The sequence below is a fragment of the Leptonychotes weddellii genome, chromosome 11 (genome assembly GCF_054177405.1).
Source record: "Leptonychotes weddellii isolate Sample4059 chromosome 11, ASM5417740v2, whole genome shotgun sequence".
Classification (NCBI taxonomy): domain Eukaryota; kingdom Metazoa; phylum Chordata; class Mammalia; order Carnivora; family Phocidae; genus Leptonychotes; species Leptonychotes weddellii.
In genome coordinates, this window is record NC_138379.1 from 78,553,149 (window position 1) to 78,580,552 (window position 27,404).

The 27,404-nt window shown below is 41.9% G+C and overlaps 1 protein-coding gene across 5 annotated transcripts; it reads right to left on the reverse strand.

Annotated features, from left to right (window-relative positions):
• CRTAM (cytotoxic and regulatory T cell molecule) lies at positions 1-27,404 on the reverse strand. Of its 5 annotated transcripts, none has more exons than XM_081799256.1 (10): positions 26,982-27,404; positions 20,891-21,037; positions 17,902-18,075; positions 15,683-15,826; positions 14,381-14,542; positions 9,858-9,938; positions 7,386-7,469; positions 5,467-5,610; positions 3,602-3,688; positions 1-1,845 (listed from the first exon to the last, which is right to left on the reverse strand). In XM_081799256.1, the coding sequence occupies exons 1-10, from the start codon at positions 27,136-27,138 to the stop codon at positions 1,715-1,717; spliced, it is 1,311 nt and encodes a 436-aa protein (XP_081655382.1). In that variant the 5' UTR covers positions 27,139-27,404; the 3' UTR covers positions 1-1,714. The 5 variants fall into 5 exon arrangements, with proteins under 5 accessions (XP_081655382.1, XP_081655383.1, XP_081655381.1 ...); XM_081799257.1 differs by having other exon boundaries at positions 5,467-5,613; positions 17,902-18,054; positions 26,982-27,403; XM_081799255.1 differs by having other exon boundaries at positions 5,467-5,613; positions 26,982-27,403.

Below are 27,404 nucleotides of genomic sequence, written 5' to 3' on the forward strand. Positions count from 1 at the left end.
TTTACAGTATTGTACATATATTTATTGAAAAAACAATCCACCTGCAGGGTGGTTGGGCCAGGACAGAGGTGGTGACAGTGACAAACCTGGCCTCTGGATGGTGCTGTTTTGCAGCCTGGTGGCCTCAGGTCAGTCGCAGCAGCTCCCTGGTGGGCTGTGGGCAGTGATAGCAACCTGGGAGTGCAAGACAGCTGCCCCCTCTGCCTGGAGATGCACCACTGCCCGTGGGGATAGGCAGCTGTGACCACTTCTGAGCCCGCCAGCCTCCTGATGGCGGTGGAGCCAGGGTGCTGCACGGGGAGGGGTTCGTGCCCTGCCTGGGAGGGGCCCGAGGCCTGCAGCCACCCTAGCACCAGCAGGGAACCCAGACCATGGAGGACTTGGAGGGGAGGGATCCAGGGTTTCTGGGGGCTGCTGATGGCCTCTGTAGGTCTCCTGGGGTAGTCACAGGGCAGCAGGTGCGACCATAACACCAGTTGCCTTCAATTTGGAGACTGGGGCAGGCAGTGGTAAATAAATGCCCTGTGGCTTTTGTGGTCAACTCGAGGGGCACCTCGGCAGTTCAAACATATGTTGTTCAAGGGTCAACTATATGCCCACTTTTTCATATATTCCCTAGCTCTGTCTACTGAGATGACTTGAGGACAATGATATCCCAAAGGCAGTGTGCACACATAGCCCCTGGGTTTTGGCTTCTAAATATCATTTTCCACTAAAAGGAATCAGGGATCCTTGGAGAAATGGCTCATTACAGGGCTGGGGTAGCAAGAGTTGAAGATGAGCCTGGAATATTTCATACCAAAAAGGAAGAAAGTGCTCAAAGGCTGAGGATAAGAAGGACACAGAAGCCTGTTTCCACAATTGATCACCCAATTAGCAAGAGATTAGTTTGATGGTAACAGATTATAACCCAGTGAGTGAGACAGGATAGTAACAGATTGTAACTCATTGAATAACAGGAAACCGTGAGTCCATAAATAAATAAATGAGTGACTTGGAAGTTTGACAAGGAACAGGATATCTACATATTTTTAAAGCATCTCTGCACAAAGTATCAGCTCACAAAGGAGGAAAGAGGAACTTTGCAGTGGGGAAAGCTGGCAGACAGCACCCTCATCAAGTGATCAAGAAAGGGGTAACTAAAACACAGTGACATAACCAAAACATCACTTCTGTGACAGTCCCGTCAGAGTTTTGTAACCCGAATCTAATCACGAAGAAACAATCAAAGGCAAACTGTGGGACAGTTTACAAAATCACTAGGCTGCAATCTTCAAAACTATCCCAAATGTCATGAATGTACAGGAAAGATTAAGGAACTGTTCCAAACTGAATGAGACTAAAATTAAACGTGATTCTCAACTGGATCCTCTGGGACAACTGGACCTCCTTTTCCCTTCAGGGTAAGATGTTTGCTGGCCAAATCAACCCTGATCTCCAAGGCTTGGGAGAATCTTCCTGCTCTGAAGTAGTGTGAGACATAATAGGTTCTTTTCTTTTCTTTTCTTTTTTAAACTATGAAGCTTTTGTGTCCATGGTCCAGTCCTCATTTCATGACTCTGAATCCAGAGCAGATTGCCATGGGAGGACACACCATCTTGCATTGCACTCAAAGTCTATTTTTCATGTGACAGTTATTATGCTTCTTCCCATAGGCTGCCCCACTGTGATGATGCGGCTGCCCCCCAAATCATATTTTCTACTGCACAGAGCACTACACAATGCTCTCTGGTATATGAGTGGGTTCTTCTTTTAATTTTGAATTTTGTGCATTTTCCTTCCTCTTTGTTTTTGCTTCTGAGTACAACTGTGTGATGTAGTTCACGTAGCTCTTAGAGTGGAAAGCTGAAAGAAAAATATGTCAAAGATGACCATTTATTTTGAACAATACTGCACCCATTTATTTGAGACACTTTGATTGCACATGGTATTTTTAGGTTCATATGTTAATGGCTTAAAAAATCAAATCTGAAATTGATGCATATCGTAAATGGTCTGAATGCATTGTTATGGGCTGATTTTTTTTAAAAAGTCTTTTTTTATGTAAATATACAAATAAACCTGAAATAAAATATATAGACGTTTCTGCTATTAAAAAAACCTGAAAAAAACCCACCCACATTGTATTTAGCAAATTTCTTACTAAAAGTAACAGGGCTTATGGAAAACATAGGGTTGGGGCAGATCACTCAAAGCCCATGTAACTCTATATACAGAGGCTGGAGATAGCTCCAGAGGATGACTTTTAAGTGAGCAAAAACAGTGAAGTTGAAATGCTGGGTTGGAGGGAGCCCGGGCAAGGAGGCTGGAAGTGCAGGTTGGAGCTCAGTTGAAAGTACACCCTCTCACAATCCGTGGCCAGCCCCTAGGGATGGACCTTTCTGGGAAGGGAGCCTTGAGCAAAGGTAGTCCTTTTCAACTTTCTTAAAGTTGAGACGCAAAGGCTTTCTGCTTGTTCAACAGCTGAGCTGAGGGCTTTTCTTGCTGAAAGTTATCATTCTACACCCACTGTTTTGGTTCCCCTTGCTTAAGAAAGTTGGCATAGGAAACAATCCAACTAACACGTCATACTGACAAAATTCTCCTACTTGCCAGTCGAGGACAAGAACACTGACATTCTAGAAACATGGGCAATACAACAGACTCTCTGCGCCTTGCACACACTTCCCTGTCCCACCCCCAGTTCTCACGGTTTGCCCTCTTGTTCTCCTGTCCCAGCTAGTACAGTGATTCTTTCCACTTCACACCTTACTAGGTCAAAGCAAAAAAAAAAAAAAAAAAGGCAGAGGTGTTGTGAAAGGCCAGCTTCCTACAAAAACCTCAATGAAACCAATAGAAACTAGCAGCTAAGCTTTTCTGCCTAGCTTGCAACTCTCAGCAGATGGAATGAGTTAATTTGCAATGGAGGAACCAAAATGGTTGAAAGAAAGGTAGAAGATTCTTGCTTTCCTGTAGTACCAGATGTTCTCTACTAGATTTTTGTCAAGAACACACACATGAGCGTAGGTGCGCGCACACACACACAAGCTCCTTTTAGAAACTCTTCCTTCTACTTTCTTTACATATTTTGCTTGAGAAGCTACAATGGAGTCATCAAAAGACCCAAAACATGTCTGCTTGAATCAGTTAAGCCTTGTGTTCATTTATTCAACACAAATGCATCAGACACTCCATTGGCATCAGGCCCTGTGTTAGAATCTGAGGACACAACATAGATAAACCCAGCTACTCACCACCTGAAGGAGGACTGTGGTAGCTAAAGCAACACATCAGAAATGAGCAGATGGTATGGGGTGTGGAAAGTGCTGGATTGTTAAGATGTATGTAAGATACCCGGAGCACAAGAGGGACATACGGTCTCAGGATGTGCCTGCATGTGACAGCAAGAACTCAGGGATGGCTTCCCACGGGGGCATATCTGCAGCCATAGGAACTTAATGGTCACTAGTTTTCATTTTTGGAAGATTTACTTATGTTCTACAAGATGATTTAGGTTGATTGACTTTCTAGTGCTAAAAATCAGACTTTGATTTTTACCCTCCTCCTTAAAGGCAACAAATTAACCTCATTTTTCAAATTTGAGGTCATGTAATTGACTTACTTTGGCCCTTTTTCTCTTGGGATGATGTTTCTTCATTATTTGACCTCGATTTGTAACTTTCTAGAGTGTGTTCTGAGGTTTCGTTTTCTGCAAGAAAAGAAAACTATGTTATTAATTTCGAGTGCCCCAGACATCACCTATATGTACAAATGTATGTTCAAATAAGATGATCCCTCTGTCTACACAATAGTGGACTTACCACTCGCCCTCCCATACCTCATGTCCTCATTCATTCTGAGAAGTGTGTTTGTTTTTTGCTCTGATTCCTACAGGCACTGCGCTAGGCAGCGTAAGAGTTGCGGAAATCAAATGACCGTGGATTAGAATCAAGTATTAGATGGGACAATTCCAGTAGCCCTTAAAGAACTATGGGGGTGAAGCATTAATGGGAGATTTTGAAACAATACTGTGGCATTTGCCTATTGCACAGGTACAGCTGAAAAGCCAGACCCTGTCTCTAGGTCTGTTTATGATGAAAGTTAGTCCAGCTGAATATATAGAGAGATTGACATCAAACTAGAAGAAGTTGTATTTTCAATAGGGTGAGAGCCATTCAAAGGGGAAGTATTTTGCTTTGGGACATAATGAGTTCTCAGCTACTGGAGGTGTTGGAGTCATATGTGGCTTAATCAACGATGTCCAGCACCACTAGAATGCGAACCACATGCGTAATTCTAAGTTTTCTAGGTGTCATGCTCAAAAAGCAAAGAGAAGCAGGTGCAATTAATTTAATAATTATTTACCTAGTAGATCCAATATATTATTATTAGACATACTACATTCGTGTGTGTGTGTGTATTGAGCTTTCAAAGTTGGGTGTCTATTTTATCCTTCCAGCACCTCTCAGAAGTGACTAGCCACATTTCAAGTGCTCAGTAGCCATATTGTGGCCACTGTATTGGACAGCATAGGTCTAAATAATCACTCAGAATTAAGGAGGAGATTTATCCTAGTACACACAGATGGAATGAACTGAGTAGATTGTTATTCTGGATAACTTCTAAGGTCCCTTCCAGCCCTGATATGTGTTGAATCTATGCATTTTAATAGGTACCTTCCATGGTAGATAAATTATATACGTATATATGGTATATATACATATATATAGTTTCCAATGATAACTTTTTTTTTAAAGATTTTTTTTTTATTTATTTATTTGAGACAGAGAGAATGAGAGAGAGAGAGCACATGAGAGGGGAGAGGGTCAGAGGCAGACGCAGGCTCCCTGCCGAGCAGGGAGCCCGATGCAGGACTCGATCCAGGGACTCCAGGATCATGACCTGAGCCGAAAGCAGTCGCTTAACCAACTGAGCCACCCAGGAGCCCTCCAATGATAACTTTTTAATCAGAATGCTTAGGAAACATTACTCACATATTATGGGTGAGCGAAGCTGAATACATTCTTTCAGAGTAAGAACAGAACCCAAACAGTCTATATTCAACCTTTGATTGGCTGTCCCTAGAATGTGAACTCCTTGAGAGTGGGGACCTGGTCTCTCTTGTTGACAGAGGTATCCCCTGTGACTGAAACAGTGTCTGGCATACAAGAGGTGCTCAATGAATGCTTTCTGAATGAATGAATGAGTTTTCCACTCGGGATCCTTTTGTGACTAGAAGCTTTTATAATTTAATGTCAATTCCCAGAGCTACTCTAATTTCTCTTGGTTCCGCACTCTTTGATTATAGCTCCTGGAGATTCACATTCTGTATTTACTGCAAAACCAACAATTGCTTATTTGAATGACAACACTTATCCAACAGACTGTGCAGCATCTAACAGAAAGGCTTTAGTTGGCAGAATTTCCTTTGTCCTAGCCCCGTGGTGTGACGCCTTGGAGTGCCCCATCGGGTCCTCTGCCTCTCACCTCTTTTCCACACCACGTGCGCTTTCCGAAGCTTCATTATGAAGAGCTGGACGATGATGAAGAGTATGAAGATGAGGAAGGACACAAGGGTGAGCAGTAGAATGCCATTTTTCCTCCTTACCACCCCCACATACTGAAGACTGGCTTCTGTACGGAAAATGAAATGAATTTAGACAGTTCAAGGTTGGTTTGTTTTTGTCACTGAGGAATTTGCACAATGCTTTCAAAATGTAGTTCGACTGATAGGCAACTCGGATAAAAAGACAGAGAGCTTTACCCTGAAGGGAAAGAGATTCATATTATTTATTCTCTGAAAACAAGCCAACAGGCACACAAACAAAGCAATTCTGTGAGGTGATTTGAAAAATGCTCTGAAGTTACATAGATATGGAAGCTGTGAGGTTTCATTTGCAGAGAAAACATGCAAGAATATTGACTTAAATTATAGTCAGGGGACTTAAATGAGCTGTAAGGACTGATTTTTTAGCAAGGTGTAGTTAAGCAGCAAGAGGTTGTTAAGGAGTGTGAAAAACTATGCAAATAAAATGAAATCCACGAATGTTGGCTAGGTTAAATGTGGTCCTACGTGAAGGCCATTGGACATAAACTAGGTGAGGTCTTTAAGATCTTTCTAAACCTCACATTCTGATTCTGTGGGCTCTAGTTTTGCCCAGACATCCTGGCCCCCTCTCAACCAACAAGCAGTTAAGGAGCACCAGCTTTGTGTAGAACATTGTGCTTGGAGCTGCATAAGGCATGGTCCCTGTGCTTTAAGGGGTAGTTCTCTCTCTATGGAAATAAATACATGAATCAACAGAAGTCAGAAATCGATGCAAAATTCTAGATCCATATGTGTTAACACCATAATGTGCTCAGAGATTCAGAGGCAGGAGTGGTCCCTGAGTTAGTCAGGAAGTTCTCAGTGAAGACCTTGGCCTTGAAAGAAGGGTAAGGAGAGGGAAGATGAGGCCTTTCCTTTCTTCAGGGGCAGTTCAGGTTGTTGAGGGAAGGGCAGTCAAAATGGGATGATGATGTCAGAGAAAAATGTGTGTTCTTCCTGGGACTTTAGAGAGGACTGCAGAGGCAGGGGATGGAGGGCCCTTGTTGGAGGCTTTGAGGCTCCTGCTCCGCGTGGTAGATGCGGGGAGTCACGGATGTTTTCTGAACACAGGTGTGAAGAATGCAAAGGGGTGTTTTGATCATAGTCCTAAAAATGGACCACAGAGGAGAAACTGAAGTCACAGGACTTGTGCAAGAGATGATGAGGGTCTGGACCAGGGATTGCAGTGATAGTCGACAAAATTCTGGAAGAGGAGACTCAAAAGTCTTTGGAGATGGACTGATTTTCTATGTGTTTGTGTGTACACACATACACAGGAATGAAGGATGACGCCAAAATTTGGGGCCTGTGTGATCATTTGGATGAGGTGATTTTGTGGGAAAAGGTGCTGTTTGGTTTTTAGTGATGTTGAGTTCAAGGAGATGGCAGAAAATCCAGCAACAGGGATGTAGGAGATGGAATGAAACAGCAATTAATTCTCAGGCATGTTCTGGAAGTGTAAGTATGGAAATCTTCTGCCTAGTGGCAATAGGAACAACCCTGGGAATGGGTAAACTCTTCAAGAATTAAGGGAAGAATCAAGGATGGAGAAGTAAAGTCAGAAATGTATCCACATATAAGAATCCAGAGGAAGAAGGGAAGTTCTCTGATGGACACAGAGAAAGAGTGGTTGGCAAAAAGTCACAGAACCAGGCAGAGTATTTCAAGGAAGCCAGGGAGACAACTAAGTCAAGGAACAAGGGAATGATTAACCAATAGAAAGGTCAAGAAAAATGGGGACTGAAAAAGACCATTGGATTTATTGATTAAGAGGTTAAAATGTCAAGTGTTTATTCTCAATGCTGAGGGGGATGCTTACCAGTGGCCAAGTCAGGGTCTTGAGTGGTTTGTTCTTTCTCTTCCTTGTCACTCTTGGTTGTACTAGAATCTTCCATTACTGCAACTAAGTTGAAAGAAATTAAGACATGATATATACATATGACTGTATATGAATAGTGTGTATATATACACAGCTATCTCAAAGCAGCAAAGTAGCTTTGGAAACCAAACTACGTTGTCCTCCTTAAAAAAAAAAAAAAAAAAAAAAAAAAAGACCATTTTTGAACCACTGACTTCTTCCGGAAATAGTTGCAAATGGCTCATTTCACCAGGCTCATTTCGCCTTATTTTTAAAAGGTAGATGTTTACGGAACACCAGCTCTGGGCTCAGCCCCAAACAGAGCATTCGGTAGGTTTCTCACTGCAGTTCTGAATAGAGGCTTCTAGAAGCTAGGTATGTTGTCTGAAGTCACAGACCTAATACGTGACAGAGCCAATGCTGAAATTCAGAATGCAAAGTGTACACCACTATTTTATACTTGCTTCCTGAATCAGGCCTATTAGAAGGTCTTCAGAATGGTGCAAGATAACACCAGGGCATGGAAGATTGGCATCCCAAGCCTTGTGGAAAGAAAACCTAACAGCCTGAGAAGCAATGATTTTTATGTTGAAAAATAGGCTCCCTTGTCATTCAAACCTCTGCTTGCCTCTCCCCCTTAGAACGGGCATATACTGTGATGCTTTTGCTAGGTGCGAGAAGTCGTAAAAATGAAAGATCGCGTTTTCTGATTCCGTTGCTCATCCTCCCTATTCCTGTCCGCCCCCCCCCCCCCCCCCCGTCTCTTGCTTTTTAGCCCATTACACAGCGCCACTGTGTGGATCCCGCAGGGAATGAAACCACCCGTTCTGCTGGAAATGGGTATTATTAACAGTAATAAAATCGTAGAAATTGAAAGCTGAAAGGAAATTTAGAAACCGTATTAAATCTTATCTATGAAAAAGCAGAGCAGAAAATTGGGTTGTTTAGTGGAGCTGTAAGCCAATTTAAAGACAAGTAGATTCTAAACACGCTTAAAAATATTGAATTATTAAAGCAAGTGATACGGCTGTGCCCCTTCAGATCATTTTCAGTTTCCATTGCCCTTCAAAAAACTGGATGGTACAAATTGTTTTTATCGGTGTTTAAAAGCCCCAAACATTTACTTTTAAGTGTTATTCCAGATAAAAAAAAATTTTAAGAACGTGATCTGATACTCAGAGCTATGAACATGATAATGGTATGAAAGCTCTTATTCTACTCAAGGAAATTCCTGTAGACACACTATTTGAAACAAAAAAAGAGGACCTATAGGAGTTTATGCCCTTTTTGGATGAAGCTCTCTTGCTCGAAACACCATAACAAATGAAAGTATTCATACGTGTATTTATTCATTTATACTGCATTTTTTTTAAGGTTTTATTTTTTATTTATTTGAGAGAGAGAGAGAGCACAAGAGTGGAGGAGGGTCAGAGGGAGAAGCAGACTCCCTGCTGAGCAGGGAGCCTGATGTGGGACTCGATCCCAGGACTCGATCCCGGCACTCTGGGATCATGACCCGAGCTGAAGGCAGTTGCTTAACCAACTGAGCCACCCCGGCGCCCCTATACTGCATTTTCTGAGTACCTACTAGTGTCAGATACTATGCCAGGTAAAATACAAAGATAAATACATGAGCATTGCCCAGAGCTAATCATCCAGTGGGTTCACTGTCTGAAAAACTGGAATTATAATCCAGGCTTTGTAATTCTGCATTTAGAGTTCAATCCTGTCATCAAAAACTATCTGAGTTCTTGACAGCCAAGTAACTGATGTGCTTTCAAAGGTGATTTTGTTATTCAATGGCAAAAATCCCCACATCTCCAGATCCTGCTTCTTTGCCCTTTGCTGAAACCAAGTCTTTATTTTGTGTTTGGTCTGTTCCGGGTGAGAAAACAAAGAAACGAGTCTCTCCATAAATGAATTCAACCTTGCCCTTTACTGCAGAGGAAATTCAAATGTCACAGTCGTGTGTGCACGTGTGTGTATCAAGCAAAATAGCGCTGAACTTACAAGGTATTAGTTACCCCGAAGCCTATCCCACTAAGGGAACATGGCTGGTATGGAGCTCCTCCAGGACAGCAGTAAGCTAGAGCCCGTGCAGGGCATCCTGCATTGTCTTATTAAAAGTTAAAATTTCAGTGGCTCAGTCAGTTAAGCGTCCAACTCTTGGTTTCAGCTCAGGTCATGATCTCAGGGTCCTGGGATGGAGCCCTGCGTCAGCCTCCATGGTGGGTGAGGAGCCTGCTTGAGATTCTCTCTCTCTACCTCTCCTTCTGCCCTCCACTCCCTACCTCTCTCTCTCCCTCACTTAAAAAAAAAAAAAAAGGTTAAAATTAAAAAAAAAAATCTTAGAAATGAGAATTGGAAAAATGGCCCTTTCCAAGGAGGCATGATTTTTTTTTTTTTTTTAAATCTTAATGGGTTGACACTTACCAGTACTAGTGGGCTGCTGAGGGTCTTGAGAGGACAGGGAGCTTTTCTCCAGGGCGTCTGAAGCCGACTCTCGATCCGTAACTAGGAAAGGGGAAAAACAGAAATCTGCAACTACAGAGAGCAGTCTCACCCACATGGTGCTCGGGACAATAGGTTGGAGAATGTACTTAGCTGCTACCTGCTTGTGAGGTTCTGCGGAAACCTAAGCACTCGTGTTCTACAGCTTTTGCTCTGGTTTTTGAATCTCTCTCCTGCTGCTAGCCCATCTGCTAGGCTGCCTGGCTGAGAAGGACAGCAGGCTGCGTCCAGAGTGCTGTGTTTCGCAATAGTATGCAAAGGCTATTTGCTGTCTCTCTCTACCTCCATCTACCTGTTAGTCCTTCTGTCTGCCCAGTCACCTATCTCCGTCCTTATTTATTCATTAGGTGGCCTTGGAGTCCGTCACAGGTTGAATTCTGATGCTGTTAACTTGCTTGCTGCCCAGTGAGTTTGAGCAAGATGTCCAGTCTCTTGAATGCTCAGTTTTTCCTTACCTGTAAAATGGAACTACTAATGGCATTCACCCTTGGAGTTTTTTTTGCAAGAATTAATTTTATTCATACAACATGCTTAGCACAGTGCTTTGCTATGTATTAAGCACAATGCTTACAAATGTAATATTGTATAATGTAAAACGATGTTTGGGGTGCCTGGGTGGCTCAGTCGGTTAAGTGTCCAACTCTTGATTTTGGCTCAGGTCATGATCTCAGGGTCATGAGATCAAGCCCTGCATTGGACTCCATGCTGGGTGTGGAGCCTGCTTAAGATTTGCTCTCTCCCTCTGTCCCTCCTCCCTTCTCTCTCTATAAAAAACAAAACAAAACAAACAAAATAATGTTTGGGGATGTTTCCAGACATTCAGCTTAGCACAGATTTGACCAATGAACAGGCCTGCAACCAGGGAGTGTATAGAAAAGGTGTCTGAAATTTTATAAATATTGATACTGATATGTGACAGGTAGGTAATGTCTTTATGGAATCTGTGAGTGCTTCTCAGCTTTTTATTTTTTTTAAAGATTTTATTTATTTATTTGACAGAGAGAGACACAGCGAGAGAGGGAACACAAGCAGGGGGAGTGGGAGAGGGAGAAGCAGGCTCCCGCTGAGCAGGGAGCCCAATGCGGGGTTCGATTCCAGGACCCTGAGATCATAACGTGAGCCGAAGGCAGACATTAACCAACTGAGCCAGCCAGAAGCCCTGAGCTTTTTATTTAATCAAAGAAAGGGAAAGAGAATCTCAAGCAGAATCTGCACTGAGCACAGAGCCCAACGCGGGGCTCAACCTCAAGACCCTGCGATCACGACCTGAGCCAAAACCAAGAGTCAGACGCTCAACTGACTGTGCCACCCAGGGGCCCCGAACCTAATTGTTTTCTATTAAACCAGATACCAAAGAGATTTCAGAATGAAAACCAGTGCCATTTTTCTCGCTAACATTTTGGTCTTGCAAAGTACAGTTATTTTTCCACACAAATATACCATTTCTGTTTCTATGTAGTGGTTAATTATTTTTTAAATAAATAAGTATTTAAACATTTTTCAGTTTTAATTTCTAATATGTAAATATTGACAGATACAATTCATTAAGTAAAAATTCTTTGGGGTCCTCAGTTATTTGTAGAAGTATAGGGGGGTCTCAAAATCCATAAGTTTGAGAACTGTTGCTCAAGTTTTTTGTTTTGTTTTGTTTTGTTTTTTAATCCCACCTCCAGTTAAGTAATAGGAAATCAAGATTCTTCATTTGGAATACTAAATAAATGAAGTAAATCATTTTGAAGAGGGTCTGATCTATTCCTGCTCTGTTCTCCTTCTCCAAGCATCACACTTCCACAAGCATCTAAGTGTGGATTTTTCAAAGGAAGACACTACTCACATCCCCAGATATGGTGCTTGTCTGATCTTTATTTTCCCAGGTCCTTCCATGCAGAGTGTGGGAATGAAAGGGGTCAGAATCCTTACTTGTAAATGTGTTTTAAAGCATCCTCAGTTAATCAAACTTTTTAAACTTATTGGATGAACAAAACATGTGTAATGCTGGTGCAGTCACTCTGGAAAACAGTATGGAGATTCCTCAAAAAGTTGAAAATAGAGCTACCATATGATCCAGCAATTGCACTACTGGGTATTTACCCCAAAGATACAAATGTAGGGATCCGAAGGGGTACGTGCACCCCGATGTTTATAGCAGCAATGTCCACAATAGCCAAACTGTGCAAAGAGCCAAGATGTCCATCAACAGATGAATGGATAAAGAAGATGTGGTGTATATATATACAATGGAATATTATGCAGCCATCAAAAAATGAAATCTTCCCATTTACAACGGCATGGATGGAACTAGAGGGTATTATGCTAGGGGAAATAAGTCAATCAGAGAAAGACAATTATCATATGATCTCACTGATATGTGGAATTTGAGAAACAAGGCAGAGGATCATAGGGGAAGGGAGGGAAAAATGAAACAAGACAAAACTAGAGAGGGAAACAAACCATAAGAGACTCTTAATCTCAGGAAACAAACTGAGGGTTGCTGGAGTGGTAGGGGGTGGGAGGGATGGGGTAGCTGGGTGATGGACATTGGGGAGGGTATGTGCTATGGTGAGCGCTGTGAATTGTGTAAGACTGATGAACCTGTACCTCTGAAACAAATAATACATTATGTGTTAATAAAAAGAAAAAAAAAACCCATGTGTAATATCTGTATGTCCGCGTAGTCACTTGACGAAGGGAAAAAAAGCCATTAAACGTATGGAAGCCACCAACAGCCGATATTGGAGTTGCTCTTTGAATACTTAATGGAGATCTGGCAGTGAGTGCTAAATAATAATCGATAGTTAGATCAGAAATAAAAGTTAAGTCTTATCCTATTATTATGAAGTCTTACGGCTATCATTTTGAGTCCTATAGAACTATGGCCATAATGGAGAAGAATCTGTGATTTCCCCTCCGGAGTAATTTTTGTAGATGGCCTGAACAATAGCTGAAGAGTAAAAATATGCATTTTTTCAATATCATTGGTTCTTTTGTTTAAGAATCTGAATGTCTGGGGCACCCGGACCTGCATTGGACTCCACACTCAGCGGGGAATCTGCTTGAGATTCTCTCTCTCCTTTTACCCTTTGCCCCGTGCACTCTCTCTCTCAAATAAATAATCTTAAAAAAAAACCTGAGTATCTTTCAGGAGCACCCCCCCCCCCATGTGCTATGCTCCGCTGACTGTAGAGGCTGGAGGGGATGAGTCATGGAGAGGCAGGACTTTGTGTCAGATTACAGGAGCCTGCCCAATCTGTGGGGCCCCAGTCTTCTAGATGCGGCTTCCTCAAGACTTGCTAGTTTTGGTTTGTTGAGAAAGCGACTGGTGGAAAGCGTGTCGTAGGGAGGGAGGGGCTGCCGTTAGCCACAGCAGCAGCCCCCACAGGGCTGCAGAGCGCTTTCCCCATGATGGTGTTCTCCTTAACCAGTGCCTTGCATTTAGCAGTTATTTCATGAGCAGCTTTCTCGACAAATGTATCCTCATCCAGCAGCCCCCTCCTTCGCTAGTGTGAGTGAATCCTTGCACTTGAGGAATTCCTTGTACACTGGGAAGTACCTTATAAAATAACGAAGGTCAGAGTCTTATTAATTATAGATGTGTGATTCATGGTACTTCTTATTAGATACATGTTGGCTCAAAAAGTTTTCTAGGGGCACCTGGGTGGCTCATTCGGTTAAGCATCCAACTCTTGATTTCGACTCAGGTCATGATCTGAGGGTCATGGGATCGAGTCCTGCTTTGGGCTCTGTGCTGGGCATAAAGCCTGCTTGAGATTCTCTCTCCCTCTCAACTCATGGTTACTCTCTCTCTCAAAAAAAGAAAGTTTTCTAGGGTTTAAAAATTATTATTTTTTGCTTTTGATGAAGGAATCGGAGAACACATCCTGAAAATGGAGGCAACGCCTCTTCACATTTACTATTTGGCATTTTATTTACTAGTATTTGTTCTGCCCAGAATATTAACATGGTTAAACTAGAACCTGCAAAACAGTTATAACCAAATAAATCTAAAGAGGAATCATGGCTTGATTTGACTGAGTGTTTTATGTTAACATAAAATAATGTTGACAAGTTTAGATTTATTTCAGTTGCTATTATCTCCTTTTGGGTCAACTACAAAGATAAAGTATGCTTCAGATGACCTTTCTGAAAGCATGACTGCAATAAACTGGCCAAGTTATGCTGGCTGGCATTATCAAAAAGCAAGCATGATGCTATTTGCATATGGTGCCCTGCCAGGCTTTCTGCACAACCGGGGTCCGAATGTTGGAACAGGTACAATATGATGCCTCAGCTGGAGAAATTTCAATCATTAAAGGAATTTGCTGTTAAGGAGAGCTTTGTGGACAGTGATCTCGCTCTGAAGGACTCTTCCCATTCCATTTAATTTTGTTTGACAGTGTAATATTAAGGTAAATTAAATGCAAAAGACAATCATTAGTTCTTCTTACCCAAGTCTTCAGATCGGAAAGGTGCTACCAGTTTTCTTCCTTGTAGGCCTTTGTGTCGGATGACACAGTCCACTGTTGAACTTTTGCCCAGTGTGTGGATTCTGAGGATGCTGCTGCTGTTACATTTCTTCCCATCAGTTTCAAATTCATGGTGGGTTTCACCTATGGAGCGGATTAAAGAAGTGCAAGAGGTTGTGGCTACTTAATACCCTTGGGTGGGTTTGGTTCTCGGGGACCGATGGTCTTGACATCTTGGCAAAACTGTTAGACTTCTAAGTCATTCTAGATTCGGTCAGCTGCCTTGTACATGCCTGGCCCAGTCACAGGGGGAAGCAGCTGAATAACAGTGGTTAGGTTTCTGTAAACCTTCACTACTGGAAAAAAAATCCAAAGCTTATCATGGTTACACAAGGACAGCCTGATGTAGTCAAACACAAAGACCCAAGACCTTACTCAGGGTGAATGAATAAGGCAAATGAAAGGAGAGGTCTTATAATGATGTCGAATTGGCATTGGACTGGATCTCTCTCTGATTATGTAAAATCCAATGGAACATACATTACAATGTAAACAAACTATAAACAGTTCTCAAGCATGACCATTAGTTATCTTGCTTCAGTCAGTTGAACCCTGCTTTAATCTAATCAAAGTTAAATTCTTTGGTACCATAATATATTTTTTTAAGATTTTATTTATTTATTTGACAGAGAGAGAACACAAGTAGGCGGAGTGGCAGGCAGAGGGAGAGGGAGAAGCAGACTCCCCACTGAGCAGGGAGCCCGACACAGGACTCGATCCCAGGACCCTGGGATCACGACCCGAGCCGAAGGCAGACGCCTAACGGACTGAGCCACCCAGGCGCTCGGTACCATAATATTTTTATTGAGGGTATGACATCGCAGTGTACTTTATAAGGAGGAGCTTACCTGTTCCAATATACAAGCATTATGTTAAATGTATTTTCAAATTTATGGCTGCTAAAAAGTTCATGCTGAGGGAATAGCTATATCATACCTATATATGAAATTATGTTGAATTTTAAGAAACCATAATATCCCATTTTAGGTTTCTACTTTGTTTTAAGTATAAACATGTAATCAGATTATTTGTGATAAGTTTTCAAGATGAAGGCACAGTATTGATAGGTTATAAAGTTAATTTGTCTGGAAAAAACTGACAAATTATTGAATGTTATTTGCTGGCACCTGATACCACCAGAGGGTGCCAGAGGATTTAAAAATTCCTTGGAAGTTTAAGTAGGAAGGAAAACAAAGGAGGAAAGAGAACCATGTCCCTACTTACCAGAGAGCTCTATGCCATTGCCTAAAATCCAGGTTATCTGCGGAGGGGGTTTACTTCTCACGGTGGAGCATTTAAGTGTAATGTGTGCTTTTCCATTTTGCATTCTGATAACTGAAGCTTCCAGAGTCGGCATGGAAGGTGTTGCTGGAAGAGAATTGATTTTTCTTTGCTCAGTGAGCAGGTCTACATATCCCAGTAAAGCACGGAGTCTGATAATCTATAGGGATCATTGTAGTGTATGGTCTAAATAAGGGGCATTTTTTTTTTTTTAACTTGATCTTTCCCAGAATACAGTTACAGGGCTTTTAGATACTTGTAAAGCTACCTTGGCTGTAGTCCACATTGCTTGTTACTCAGTGTATGATTAGCCCCTGGAAATTCCCAATGGTACAACAACAGTTTTTACACTTGCTATCTGACTGTATTTGATTGGTAGAGCACTAGGTGAAGAGTACAGACCTGAAGTCTAGTTCCATCTGTCACCAGTTATTGAAAGCACCATTGTATGTCCCTCCATGTTTTGGTGGATCAGTTTCCTTGTCTGTGACATGAAGGAATTGTTTTATGAGTTGGCTGTTTCAGTTCTAGACTTGCATGAGTGTATGACTCAAAGTGAGTTAGTTCTGTCCCCTCCTAATATCAAAGATGCATTTCTCTTACCAAGGGCCCATTTGTCCTTTTTTTCCTACTGCTGTCCTGGAAATAGAGTTGACCCTTGAACAATGTGGGGATTAGGGGCGCTGACACCTCCCCTGACCACCACACAGTTGAAAATCCATGTATGACTTTTGGCTCCCCCCAAACTTAACCAACAGCCTACTGTTGATGGAAAACCTTACTGATAACACGAACAGCTGATTAACACCTATTTTGTATGTGGTATGTATTCTACACTGGATTCTTACAATAAAGTCAGCTAGAGAAAAGAAAATGTTATTAAGAAAATCATAAGGAAGAGAAAACATAGTACCAGACTGCATTTATTTTAAAATTTTGCATATAAGTGGACCTATACAATTCAAACCTGTGTGGTTCACGGGTCAAGTGTACTTTTTAAGTAGGCTAACTTCTTCCTCTTTCCCATTCTACTTCACACTTTGGTTCAGCACACTTTCACGTTGATTTGCTCATTTATCTGCCATTGAGACATTGCAAAGTCAGCTCCAAGTATGCATGGGATGTGTTAGATGCTGGCAGTAGAAACATGGAAAAGATAAAGCCCTTTGAGGGGCTAGCAGTCTGGTGATAGACTCAGCCGCTAAGCTGTTAGTTAAAAGATCATGCGTTAAGTGTACTGTCAGACGTGTGCGGGGAGTGTGAGAAGAGCCTACAAGGGCACACGGCTCTGAGCCGTGACCAGTAAGGTGGGCTGAGTCTCATCGGTTCTCAACGCCCCTAGGGAGCCATTCCTTCCCAGGTACTTTGTCCCCGTGCCTTTACTTTATGGCAGGCACTATGCTATTTTAATTCAACAGAAGAAGCCTAAGACATTCATTTGTGATATGTGGAATCATGTCACTTAGAGGTCAATAAATAGTGGTGTGTATAATTGATCTGAATTAGAGATCAATAAAAAGTGATGTTTATAATTGATCGGTTCTGTCACAAAAAGCAGAAAAGTAAAGACAGCAAGGCTTACACTGAATACAGTGGACCACCCACAGAACTGAGTGAGTCCCAGGAGGCTATCACTTCCTATCCACACCTCCCAACCCCACCTCCCACCGGAGGAGAGGACCTGGTTTTGGCAGAGGATGTGAGCCAATTGTCCGGTGCAGTTACATCTGAATTCATTCTACCTTGGGATATGCTGTTGTTAGGTTCTACTTTATTTACATACATGTTTAGCTGCTTAGACTAGGGTGCCAACTCCTTGTGCGTGGGGATCATGCCTGATTCCTCTTTGATTCCTTGGAGCTTAGCACAGAGCCTGGCGCATAGCAGCAGCTTATCAAGTATTAATTCTCCTTTCTCTTAGTTCCTTAGACAGGAAACTTCACTGATGCCAAAGACAAATTTCACAAAGTCACATTTTCATCTAGGGCTCACCGGTCAAAATGCTCCTTTCTGTTTTCCTTTCAACAAAAGATGGTAGAGGTGCCCGAGAAAATGCTTTGCTCGGGCAATATTCCTAGCTAAAATGTGAAGTTTCAGAATGATCTGTCCTGTTCCTAAGTCTGTCGCTCCCGTGCTGGGTTTGCTGGCTGTCAGGCACCTACCTAGCACGATCACTTTTACTTCCTTTGTTCTCACCGAGTTGCTGTAATGTAAACACTTGTACACGCCTTCATCTTGCTGGGTGACATTAAGCACGCTGATGGAGAGCTGATTGGTGGAGTGATGAAGCAGCTGGTATTTGGAATTTTTTAAAGCTGGACAAGAGGGAAAAAGAGCTGTTAGGAAGAAAGCGATCAGATGAATACAGTCTCTCAGTGGATTGATTATTCGCAGGAATGGCTTTTGAATTTCACACTTTGACGGAACAAATGTCACATCTTCGATTGAGCTGCCTTCCAAATTCTAGTGTTCCCAGCTGGATGCCTCTCAATAGCTCTACATTCATTTAGGAAATGAAATATTTTGATACTGGGATCTGTGAAATAAACCGTTTGCTTTTCTTGTGCACGTAGGAAATTAACACTATGCTGGTGAAGGGTTCGGGTTGCAGGATGATTAATTTTTTTTTTCATTTTTTTACATTATGAAAAATGCCCCAGTAGATTTACCTCTTTGAAATCTGATTGATTTGAGGTTGTCCTGTCACAATGGATGTGAAGAATGGAAGATAAATGCATGGCTCTCCATTACTCCATTTGGGTGTTTTTATTTTTAAAGATTTCATTTTTAAGTTAATCTCTACACACAGTGTGGAGCTTGAACTCATAACCCTGAGATCAAGAGTTGCATGCTCTACCGACTGAGCCAGCCAGGTGCTCCTTTTATTTTTAATTTTTTAGAAGTTTATTATTATTATATTTTTATATATATTTTATATATATAATATATATAATTAATTTTTAGAAGTTTATTATATATATTTTATATATATAATATATAATTAATTTTTTAGTTTATTATATTATATTTTATACATATTTTATATATGTATTATAATAACTATTATTATAGTTATATAGCAAGTGTTTGGTTTTTTTTTGTTGTTGTTGTTGTTTTGTTTTTTGATTCTATATTGACCTGGGATTTCTATCTTAGGTCATAGGTCCCTTAGCAAATCAGAGTTTCTTGAAATGAGTGGTTTTGTCTCCCTCTCTCTCTGGATTTGTAACATAAACAAACCTAAAATAGTTAACCCTTGAATGGCTGACCAAGAAAGGTTGTTTGTCCTCTGAAATCATGGCTGTGTGTCCTGGGACACTGATGGTACCTGAACTAGAATTCAGGCATCTCAACCTCAACAGTATTGACTTTAGAGCCAGGTCAATCCTGGCCTTGCTGCTCATCAGATGCTAGACTCCCCCTGCCCTTCTCCAGTTATAACAACCCAAACTCTCTCCAGACATTGCCGTATGTCCCCTGGAAGGCAAGAATGACCCTTGACCCTCAACCCTTGGTTGAGCATCACCAAGTTCAATTAAGGTACTCTGCTGTAGAAATTTGAGAGTGCCCATCTTCTCCCAGTTTACTAAAAACCAGACCAAAACAAGAGAAAGCATTATTTAACAGGAATGATCTCTACTCACAGTTTTTCTCTGAGAACTTTTAACAGTTAACATCTACTTACTTTATTGGTTCTACTGTTAATGGTTTATTTAGCTTGAAATATACGGTTAGTTTACACTGAACGTAGCGATATTTGGTAATGTTTCATAGCATAGGGGTGCCTGGGTGGCTCAGTTGGTTAAGCTTCTGGCTCTTGCTTTCTACTCAGGTCGTGATCTCAGGATCCTGGGATCAAGCCCCAAGTTGGGCTCCACACTCAGTGCAGAGTCTGCTTGAGATTCCCAACCTCTCTCTCTGCTCCTGCTACTCATGTGCTCTCTCTCCCTCTCTAAAATAAATAAATTTTAAAAAAATGTTCCCTAGCATATCAAGTTTTTTAGAGGCTCTGCTTTTACCAGACTGTTTGGAGACTTTTCTAAGTATTTGGCAGTTCAGAATATTAAATGGAGATCTACAATGGTCTCATTATGAAGGGGAGGGATTAGTAAAATCCTGCCCAAAGAGATGAACTAAATAGACTTTTAAGAATCCTTTCCTTAGGTGCCTGAGTGGCTCAGTCAGTTAGGTGTCGGCCTTCCACTCAGGTCATGATCCTGGAGTCCCGGGATCGAGTCCCACATCAGGCTCCCTGCTCAGCAGGGACTTCCTCTGACCCTCCCCTGTCTCGTGATCTCTCTCTCATTCTCTCTCTCTCAAATAAATAAATAAAATCTTAAAAAAAAAAAAAAGAATCCCTTTCCTTAAGAAAAAAACCAAACCAAACCATTGTGAGTGTGTGAGGTGATGGATGTTAACTAGGCTTCCTGTGCTGGTTATTTTGCAGTAAATACATAATATTCGATCATTTTACACCTCATACTAATAAGGTGTTATGTGTTTATTATATCTCAGTACAACTGGTGGGGAATGAAGGGGGTGGGGGGAAGAGTGCCTTTCCATCTGGGGCATCTGGGACGCAATGTGTGTTTGTGAAAATAGGAATGACTGCCCTCCCTTCCAAAGCAGTGGGCCCTGTCCGTTGCTCAGCTGCTCAGCAATCTTGCTTTTGTGTTGAGACCAACAGGAGAAAAGGAGATCTCTAGAAGGGAGCTGTGTGAGGTGACTATGAATTGCTCAGAGGGAAAACGAAGCAGCCGGCTCCAGATGTGGGGCGATGGTGTTAGCTGCAGGAGGACAAAGGGCCTCAAGTCCGTCTGCGGCCTTTCGTTGGTGCTATTGGCAGTTTCATGGGTGCTGAGAGTAAAACAGTGATGTGGGGGTGAGGTGTGGGCGTGGAAAGGTGCTTTGTAATTGAGCCCCCTTTACCAACCATTCTGGTGGGATTTCCATTTCAGACTTCCTGTCAGAAAAAGCAGCCTTGTGTAAAGTAATAGGCCTCTGGGTGTGATCCCCATGTAATAGAAGGTGGGCCAAGCCCACCGTTTGGGTGACTCATGTTGGTTTCTATCCCACCAACTTGTCTGTCTGGAAAATCCTGCAGGTTAAGGTCTGGTGGTGATTTTTTTTTTTTTTTTTAATTTCACTTACCAGGATGCTCATTTAAAAAAATGGTGAACCCTGATGGGGCTAGCCACTGCAGGGAGGTGGTCTTCCCCTGAGAAACGACACACTTTAGGATGAGTGTCTGGCCTTCCTCCACGGTGACTGTTTCTGGGTGGTTAGTCAGAAAGGCTTCTGCAGAGGAAGAGAATTGGGGACAGTCAGGCTGGCATGGGCCAAGACACACTCCCAAGCCAAGGCAGGGACTTATTCTTAACACAACCTCATTCATTTATTCAGTCATTCATTACATACTTTTTTTTTTTTTTTTTTTTTGTGAGAGAGAGAGAGCACACAGCGGCAGAGGGGCAGAAGCAGAGGGAGAGGGAGATAGAATCTTAAGCAGGCTCCATGCTCTGCATGGAGCCCAATGTGAGGCTCGATCTCACGACCCTGAGATCATGACCTGAGCCAAAATCAAGGGTCAGGTGCTTAACCGACTGAGCCACTCAGGTGCTCCTCATTACATCGTTCTTAAGAAACAAAGCCCAAATCAATACAAAGGAGCAAGCACCGTACGTAGGAGCAGTAAGATGTCTCCTGAAGGAGGTCTGAATGAAGGGGTGGGATTTTGATAGGAAAGAAGGAAAATCTTGAGCAGTATCTATTGGGCACTTGCTCTCTCATATGCCAGGAACTCTGCCAGCCCACGTTAACTTATATTTAATTTAACTTTTTGAACTAACCCTATGAAGAAAGAATTATTTTGCTGGCTTTCTAGATGAAGGAATAGAGGCTGAAGGTCACACAGGTCCTGGGGCTGGGAACTGTACCCATGTCTGTGGGCTTCAGAGCCCATGGTCATATAACTAGGTCAGATTATTTAAATAATGAGACCCCAGAAGAGTCAGGCTTTCTGGTCTCAATTTGTGAAACAAGTGACTTGTGGCTTTAAGTATAAGCTATGTGTCTAGGGGCGCCTGGGTGGCTCAGTCGGTTAAGCGTCTGCCTTCGGCTCAGGTCATGATCCCAGTGTCCCGGGATCGAGCCCCACATCGGTCTCTGCTCATCAGGGAGCCTGCTTCTCCCTCTCCCTCTGCCTGCCTGTCTGCCTACTTGTGATCTCTCTCTCTCTGTCAAATAAATAAATAAAATCTTAAAAAAAAAATAAGCTGGGGCGCCTGGGTGGCTCAGTCGTTAAGCGGCTGCCTTCAGCTCAGGTCATGATCCCCGAGTCCTGGGATCGAGTCCCACATTGGGCTCCCTGCTCAGCGGGAAGCCTGCTTCTCCTTCTCCCACTCCCCCTGCTTGTGTTCCTGCTCTCGCTGTCTCTGTCTCTGTCAAATAAATAAATAAAATCTTTAAAAAAAAAAAAAAAAGCTATGTGTCTAGGATTCCAAGTGGTGTTCACAGGGAGTAGGTAAGCCCCACCAGCAAAAGAGCTTCTATGCCAGAGGAAGAATGTTCTAAGATCTCTTCCAATTCAATTGTCTACAGAAACACTTTCTCCAGGCAAACATGAGAGTCTAATTTCCCCAAATCACAACCCCCAGAGAATGATAAACAATCGGTTGTAAGCAGCTGCAAATGCAATCTCCCAAAAAGGAAATTGATAAAAAATAAAATAAATTGGCTTTACTGCTGATTTGGCACATTTATTGCCATGTTATTTCTTCAAGTTTTAAATTAAAAAAAATCTTTTTTTTCTGAGGACTAGACAAGTCTTATCAATGAAAGTACAAAACATTTCCATAAACAGAAGAATGTTGTGGGGTTATAAATTATGAATTGCAAATGTAATGAGTTTTACTGCATCATCTTAAACCTTAAAAAAAAGAGAAAGAAACAAGGAGTTTATTTCCTTGTGATAAATTTCAAGTATTAGGAAAAGTGCTTTGGAGAGCCCTGGGAATTAATTGGTGTAGACTTTTTAGTTTGTTCCATTTTTAGGTCATTAATTTCAATCTAGCCTCTGGCAGTAATAACCCAGAATTGTTGTATTGTATTCGTATTGACTTTCATGGGAAAAAAGTTTGCTTGAGTTCTAATGGAAAAATACCCATATCATCAGCCAATACTGTAATGAACAATGAAGAGCCCATAAAAAGATACTGTGTTTTCATAAGAGCATTGAAGCATAAGCCCAGAATTCTGCTTAGGTTGGGTCATTTGGAAATATTTTCGTCTATAAAATCAATCCATAACCGAGTAATAAAGATAATATTAGTAGAGATGCTTTGAAATGACAGTGGAATTTCTTCTAAGGTTAAGGAGCTTCTGAGCCAAGAAATTAAATCTAGAACTGTCTACCTTCCATTGCTTCCATAATCATTCCCATCTTGATTCTTGCTTTACTTTCTAGTTCCTGTGCGTTATCCTGCTTCCCACAGATTGAAGTTTCTAGAGGGCAGTGACTATTTTATATTTCTCTAAAATTCATTCCTTATAGAAAGTATCACAGTGTGAGCTTGAAAAAAATGGTTTAATACCAGCTTTCATGATGGCAGCATAAAGCAGGTGATGGACAGATATCTTTGGTCTCCTGTTGTTAATAAGAATACTGAGAGACAGGAGGGAAGTTACTATGTTGAATCCATGATAGAATAAAGACCACTGTTAAAGAAGCATGCCCTAATTTCATCCTTCAGGCCAGAAGTTGATACTAAAAAGTTTTGCCCATGTTCTTACCTTTGGCAAAGCGATTGTCTAGACAGGAAGCCTGCGTTTGGGGAAATGGGAGTGGTGAGATTTATCTGTAGCCTGTTTATGAATAAATTGTCTTCCATTTTAAAGATGTCTTTTTCTTGGGATGTGTTATTTGATTCTTACAATGTTTAAAAAATTGTAATGAAATATAGGGTGGTTTTTTAGCACATGCTAAAGAATTGTATCTCCTAAGATTAGTGTTTGCTCTTGTTGAGAATTTAGTATCAGTCTACTGACCACAACTATAAATGCCTGGGTTTCACATGGAAAGGGCTGTGTTTGAGGCATATAATAATTGCTGTTTCCTCTTCTCTGCTCCAAGCCTTGCCTTTAGCTTTCAGGCTGATTTCTCTTTCAGTGTTATCATGTAGGCCCCATGTTTGATTTAGAGACAGGAGATCATTGTAGAAAGGAAGAACAGCCCCAAAGAGAAGCCACAGACACACAGTGCTTCAGCTGTGAGTGCTTCCAAATATTGTTTGGTGTGTCCAGCTCTGCTAAAGTTTAGGAGAGGAAGATCCCTGTACCTGCATTTTGATGGTACGTCTTCTAAGGGCAAGTTCCCCAGGATTCTCTCATTGCCGTTGCAAACTAAACTGGAACTCATTTTTTATATATAAATATTTTTTCGTCTAAGTTTGGAGTCAAACTTTCACCTTCTTTGTCAGAAGGAGGGGTGTGGGTTACCTTCTTTGCTCACCACTTCCTCCACTGTAGGCTCTAAAAACACAGATATCCTTATGCACCCTTAGCCTTTCTCATGTAGATCCTGAGTGCTGTGTGCCTACTTCCTGGGCTCCCCGGCTGGGCTTCAGAGTTCCAGTCTGTTTGTTAGCCCTACGTGGCTCCAGAGATACTAAGCATGCAAAGTGTGGCAGTGAATAGCTAGGGAGTTTCTCCTGGGAGGTCCCCCTTTACTGCTGGCGGGTCATGTTTACTGAGTGGATTATTGACTTCTGACCAGATTCATCCATCCATGCAAAGCCACGTGTTATGAGGCTGCTGGTTGACTCTGGGGTTATAGATTGTGACTGGTTTATATATGGAAATAGAACCTGTGCCCTTCATCATCTCCACCCCCAACTTTATGAACTAATGGTCTTATCAGTGCAGTGGCTTCACCCCAAAGCACATGTGACTGACCCTCAAGCAAAAGGCCAAGGAGCAGTCACAACCACCTACCAAAGCACACACAGATGAAACCTGTGCAGTTCTTAAGATTCCTTCTGGTTTTCCCCAAGATTTTGGGAGTTGCAGTGTCTGATCTCCCCTCTACTAGAGGTTAGCATGGTAGACTGAAGAAAGAGTAAAATGTTCTTTTTTTCCCCTTACCTTAGTAGCCCATGATTGCATGCAATAAATTTAAAAACTCCAGAACACAACGAGTCTATTCTGCAGGGACCCCAAACTTGTCATTTTCCATTGGAATTCATCATTTCTAGTGTGTCCCCCTAGGCTCCACCACACCTAGCACAGATAGACCACCTGCTCCGTTCCACTGTTTGCTTGTATCTAATGTGGTCACCAGCCACGGCCGGGTCCGGGCTCAAGAAGACACTTTGCCTTTGTTCATGCTGTTCTATTGACCTGGATACTTTTTTTTTTTTTTAGAGTGGGGGAGGGGGCAGAGGGAGAAGGAGAGCAAGAGAATCTTAGGCAGGCTCCATGTCCAGCGAGGAGCCCGAAGCAGGGCTTAATGCAGGGCTCGATGCAGGGCTCCATCTCATGACCCTGAGATCATGACCTGAGCTGAAATCAAGAGTCAGATACTTAACTGACTGAGCCAACCAGGCACCACCAGCCTGGATACCTTTCTTATCTCCTCCAAGACTCAACTCATATTATACCACTTTTGTCAAACCTGCCTAACCAGTCTTTAGCTTCCTCCTTCCCCACAATGACCTGCCGTCTCCTCCAGATCCCTAAAGGTTTTGAATGGACTTCGATTACAGCACTTAGCACCTTGCTTTATATCTGGTTACAAGTATCTCTCTGCATGGAGATTGCAAACTTCTCATAGAGAAGTTGTTTGCCATTCATTCATTTTACAGTCCCAGGACCTAACACAAAGTAAGATTTAATTTAATTTTTTTCAAAATAAGATTTTAAGTATTGGGCGCCTGGGTGGCTCAGTTGGCTGGGTGTCTGCCTTTGACTCAGGTCATGATCTCAGGGTCCTGGGATCGAGCCCCGTGTCAGGCTCCCTGCTCAGCAGGGGGTATGCTTCTCCCTCTCCCTTCCCCTCCTGCTTGTACTTTTTTTTCTCATGCTCTCTCTCTCTCCCAAATAAATAAAATCTTTTAAAAAAAGATTTTAAGTATTGAATTAATGGCTAAAAACGTGGACATCTATATATTCAGTAATAAACAGTGTAATAGGATGCCAACTTGGCTCAAAAAGTGAAAGTCAGTTAAGGGCTTTAAACTTTGGAATAATTGAAAACATTCTAATTTTAGCTGTCTAAATGTACTTTTCCTGAATGTATGAGCTGTTTCTTTAAGCCACTTATTGAAGAAACTAGTATTATTTATTACCAAATATTGAATTCATATTAAGTGCCTCAGAGTATAGGGATGAAAAAAGAAAGCACTTAATAATTGTATAAAATAGGAAATTGAAATACTACATAAAATAGGAAATCTAGTTTTTTAAAATAGTGTCATTCAGATACAGTTCTCTGGTGAATGCAGATTTAGAAGGATGGGTGCATTACTTGAAACATAACTATAATTCAGTTCAATATTTGGAAACACACACAACAAGCAAGCAATACATTTAGGCATGGCTTCTTTTTTAAGACTTCGGTACAAGTTGCAATCAGAGATCTAGAGATTCCCTACACCCTGCCCCTCTTTTGATCAGGAATAATTTGACCTGTGTTAAAAAGGTAACAGTGTCTTAAATTTTCATCATGCTCCATTAGAATTCAGTAAGCATCAAAGATCAAATTTGAAAATTATAATACAATGTAAAGTATAACTGACTGAAAAAAATAAGCAGGAATCTTCCATGGGGCTCACTATTATCTCTGAACTAATGAAGAGTTGTAGAGCACTTGGCCATCTTCAAAGTGCTTTCACATTTTGAAATTTGATCCCTTTAAAAATCCAGGGAGTTTGGCCGTCGAACATTATTAATCATCTCTTCATTTCAGGATGCAGACACTGAGTTTTTAGAGAGCTTAAATTATCTGGCTAAGGCTTATACAGCAAGGAAGCTTTTAAATTCCCACACTGATGCTCTTCTACCTGGTATGCACTTAAGAGACAGAGCCTACTGAGCTCGTTGCACTTTGCCCTAACATATACGCCACAGAGCACAGTCTATGGTGGCTCTTCCTATAATTATTAGCAATTGAACAAGAGATTAAATAAAGCAGTAACATCCTGCATGTGTGATGGTGGTGTAGCTCGGAAAGTAATCACATACTTACCTGGGTTGTCTTCTCGCCGTAGGTCCTCTGTGAATGCAGGTGACTGATAGGTAGATTTGGTAAAATACCAGGTCAAGTGAGTATCATCAGAAATGAGCTCCAAGTCCTTACCTTGTAAGGGGAACCAGGCCAGCAAGCTGCAAAGTCTCCACCACATACTGTGCTGGGCTGTTGCCACACTTTGTCAACTTCCTCTAGATTCTGAAATGAAGGGAGCAGAGTGGTTTCTTTTGAAGGGGGAGAGGTAGCAGCTCCGTGACCTCATGTGTCTCAACGCCTCCCTTGGCTCTGGAAGCCCCCTCTTGGCTCGCTGCCCCCAAAATACCTCCGGGTGGAACGTTTAGGGGACTGCATGTGTCATGTCGACGGTGGAGAGATGTGAGTGATGTGTTGGTGGCTCAAATCATTCTGCCACATGTGGGT